A 2,334-nucleotide genomic window follows, 5' to 3' on the forward strand; every position below is an offset into this window, starting at 1 on the left:
AAGTCATAAATTATTTGACTTAAAGATACACTTTAGGGTAAGAAAACTTAATTAAGACAATCTGTTTTCCTGAAAGCAAAATCACACATTTTGAAGGCACTTGAGTTTGTCTTTTATATTTGTAATGTGTCATCCTGAAATGAAGAACTATTGCAATGGTGCACTTTTGACTTCCTAATGTAAATAAGTATCACAGACAGTAAATGCTTTAAATGTTTTATATTATATATATAAATATAAATAAATACATATAATGACAATACATATATATATATTAGATAGAGTTGACATATACATAAATAGTGATATATTTTGTTAGATCATTTAAATTTACATATGTACAAAATAATAAAATTCAGCATCATTGAATGATTCAAATATATCATAAAATATGTCCATTAGCAGATTTGTGTGGTTGGTTAATTTCTATAGGTGGAAAAGATGTCCAGAAATCTTTGTCTTGCAGTTCATCCCACATGTCATCAATGATATTCTGTAAAAATAAAATATGTAATGTTAGTCGAAGGTACATCATTTTTCTTTTAGACAGATGTCGATCTACAGGATATTAAATTCATCTGCCTTCAAACGTAACCATAGCTACACTTTAAAGGGACATTGCAAAGTTTTCAAAACGCATGCTGGTAAAGCAACTCACATGCACACATTTAACTGAGAGCTCATGTCAAAACTGGCAATAGTAATATTTTTTACATATATTTTAATTCAAAATAAATAATTAATGCCCCCATGTATCCTATTGCAGACTGTTGTTTTCTATTGCTTTAACCTCTTAAGGACATATGACGGAATTATTCCGTCATAAAACAATTGAGCAAACTGAAAGCTGTGTCCTTAAAGGGTTAATTGACCCTGCAACATTCTATAAACTAATTGCTCATTACTGGGATCATTTGCCACAGCAAAAGGAGATGAGATAAACCTACTTGTTTAGAAAACCTACACATTTTTTCTAACACTTATACAACATGTATTTTTATGCAGATATATTGGAATGCAGAAATAGTCTATGGATATACTGTATATAAAAATAAATTAAATGTACCATTTAGTGAAGGGCTATAGAAAGTTTCTCTAAATATGTATTTCTGACATTAACCTTACACTTTTTGACCCAAGTTACATTGTTTTTAATATAAGTCTCCAAATTAATTCATAACTGATTTAAAGCTGTACTTATTTTTAACATACCTGACAAAAGCCCAAGTCTGGAGACATTGGTGAGGTTGCAGTGAAAGTTTCATTGGTTTTTGATACTGTAGCTTGAGCAATTGGTGTTGTTTGGAGTTTACAGCTGGAAAATGTCTTCATCTCTTCACTCATGACTGGAGCTGTAAATTCAGGAACGCATGTCACTGCTGCATGGTTATCCATCATTCCATAGCTGTTCTGTTCTGGTAACATCCTTGAAGGAGCAGTTAACTTGCATGGGTTCAGTTCGTATTGACTCTGGGTCTGTGGGATATGAGCTATGGGCTCTGTAAATAGTCCATTAGTTCTGGTTTGGAAGCAGCTTAAAGATATAGGGCATGTACTCCTCATCTCTTCCTCTCTTTTCTTAATCATTGACTCCTCATCAAGACCAAGAACTGCAGAAAGATGTGAGATGTAGCGAATGGTTAGGCGCAGGGTCTCTATCTTGGTTAGGTTTTTTCCAGCTGGTGCCACTGCTGGGGGAAGGTATCTTCTGAGGTGTTGAAGTGATGTAGACAGATTTCTCATTCTCATCTTCTCTCTTTCACTGGCACTTTGCCTCTGATTACTGATCATTCCATATCTCTGGTTCCTCTTATCTGCTAGGTTCTTTCTAGGCCTTTTCAGCACATCTCTCTGTTGAAGAACTGTGTTGTAACTGCTGTATGTGTCTTGAGGAAAAGCGCACTGGTTATATGGCGGGGAAAACCCACTTGAATCAGTAGAAGAAGCAGGGGAAAGGCTGCTGTATCCTTCAGAATCAGGATAGCTCCAATCTTGTAATGGGCTATATTGTTGAGGCATAATTTCATCTGGTATATGCGGCTGTACTAGAGAGAAATCCATTGCTGCTTTGCTATGTGCTCCACTTGGCTGTGTCTGTTGAAATGCTGGACAGCACTGCACAGTCCAGGCTTTATCAGGATTCTAGAGGTGTGAATTCTCACCTTCAATGGTACCATCAACACTTCAAAGCTTAATAAAGGAGAGCAGGAGGTCCTTGGGAAGAATATTCCCAGAGTTTGAGGTGTGCATTTTCACCCTCAAGAAAATGAAGTAAACTAAGGTATGTGGAGGTCACTTATTCTGGGAATAAGTGACCTATAAGGTAAATAATAT

General features: G+C 35.6%; 1 protein-coding gene across 1 annotated transcript; it reads right to left on the reverse strand.

Moving 5' to 3' along the window:
* Positions 1-382: 382 nt before the first annotated feature.
* LOC128664544 (uncharacterized) lies at positions 383-2,061 on the reverse strand. Its single transcript, XM_053719361.1, has 2 exons — positions 1,213-2,061; positions 383-493 (listed from the first exon to the last, which is right to left on the reverse strand). Exons 1-2 carry the CDS (start codon positions 2,059-2,061, stop codon positions 383-385), a joined length of 960 nt encoding a protein of 319 aa, XP_053575336.1.
* Between the last annotated feature and the right edge of the window lie 273 nt (positions 2,062-2,334).

Source organism: Bombina bombina, chromosome 6 (genome assembly GCF_027579735.1).
Source record: "Bombina bombina isolate aBomBom1 chromosome 6, aBomBom1.pri, whole genome shotgun sequence".
In the NCBI taxonomy this organism is placed as follows: domain Eukaryota; kingdom Metazoa; phylum Chordata; class Amphibia; order Anura; family Bombinatoridae; genus Bombina; species Bombina bombina.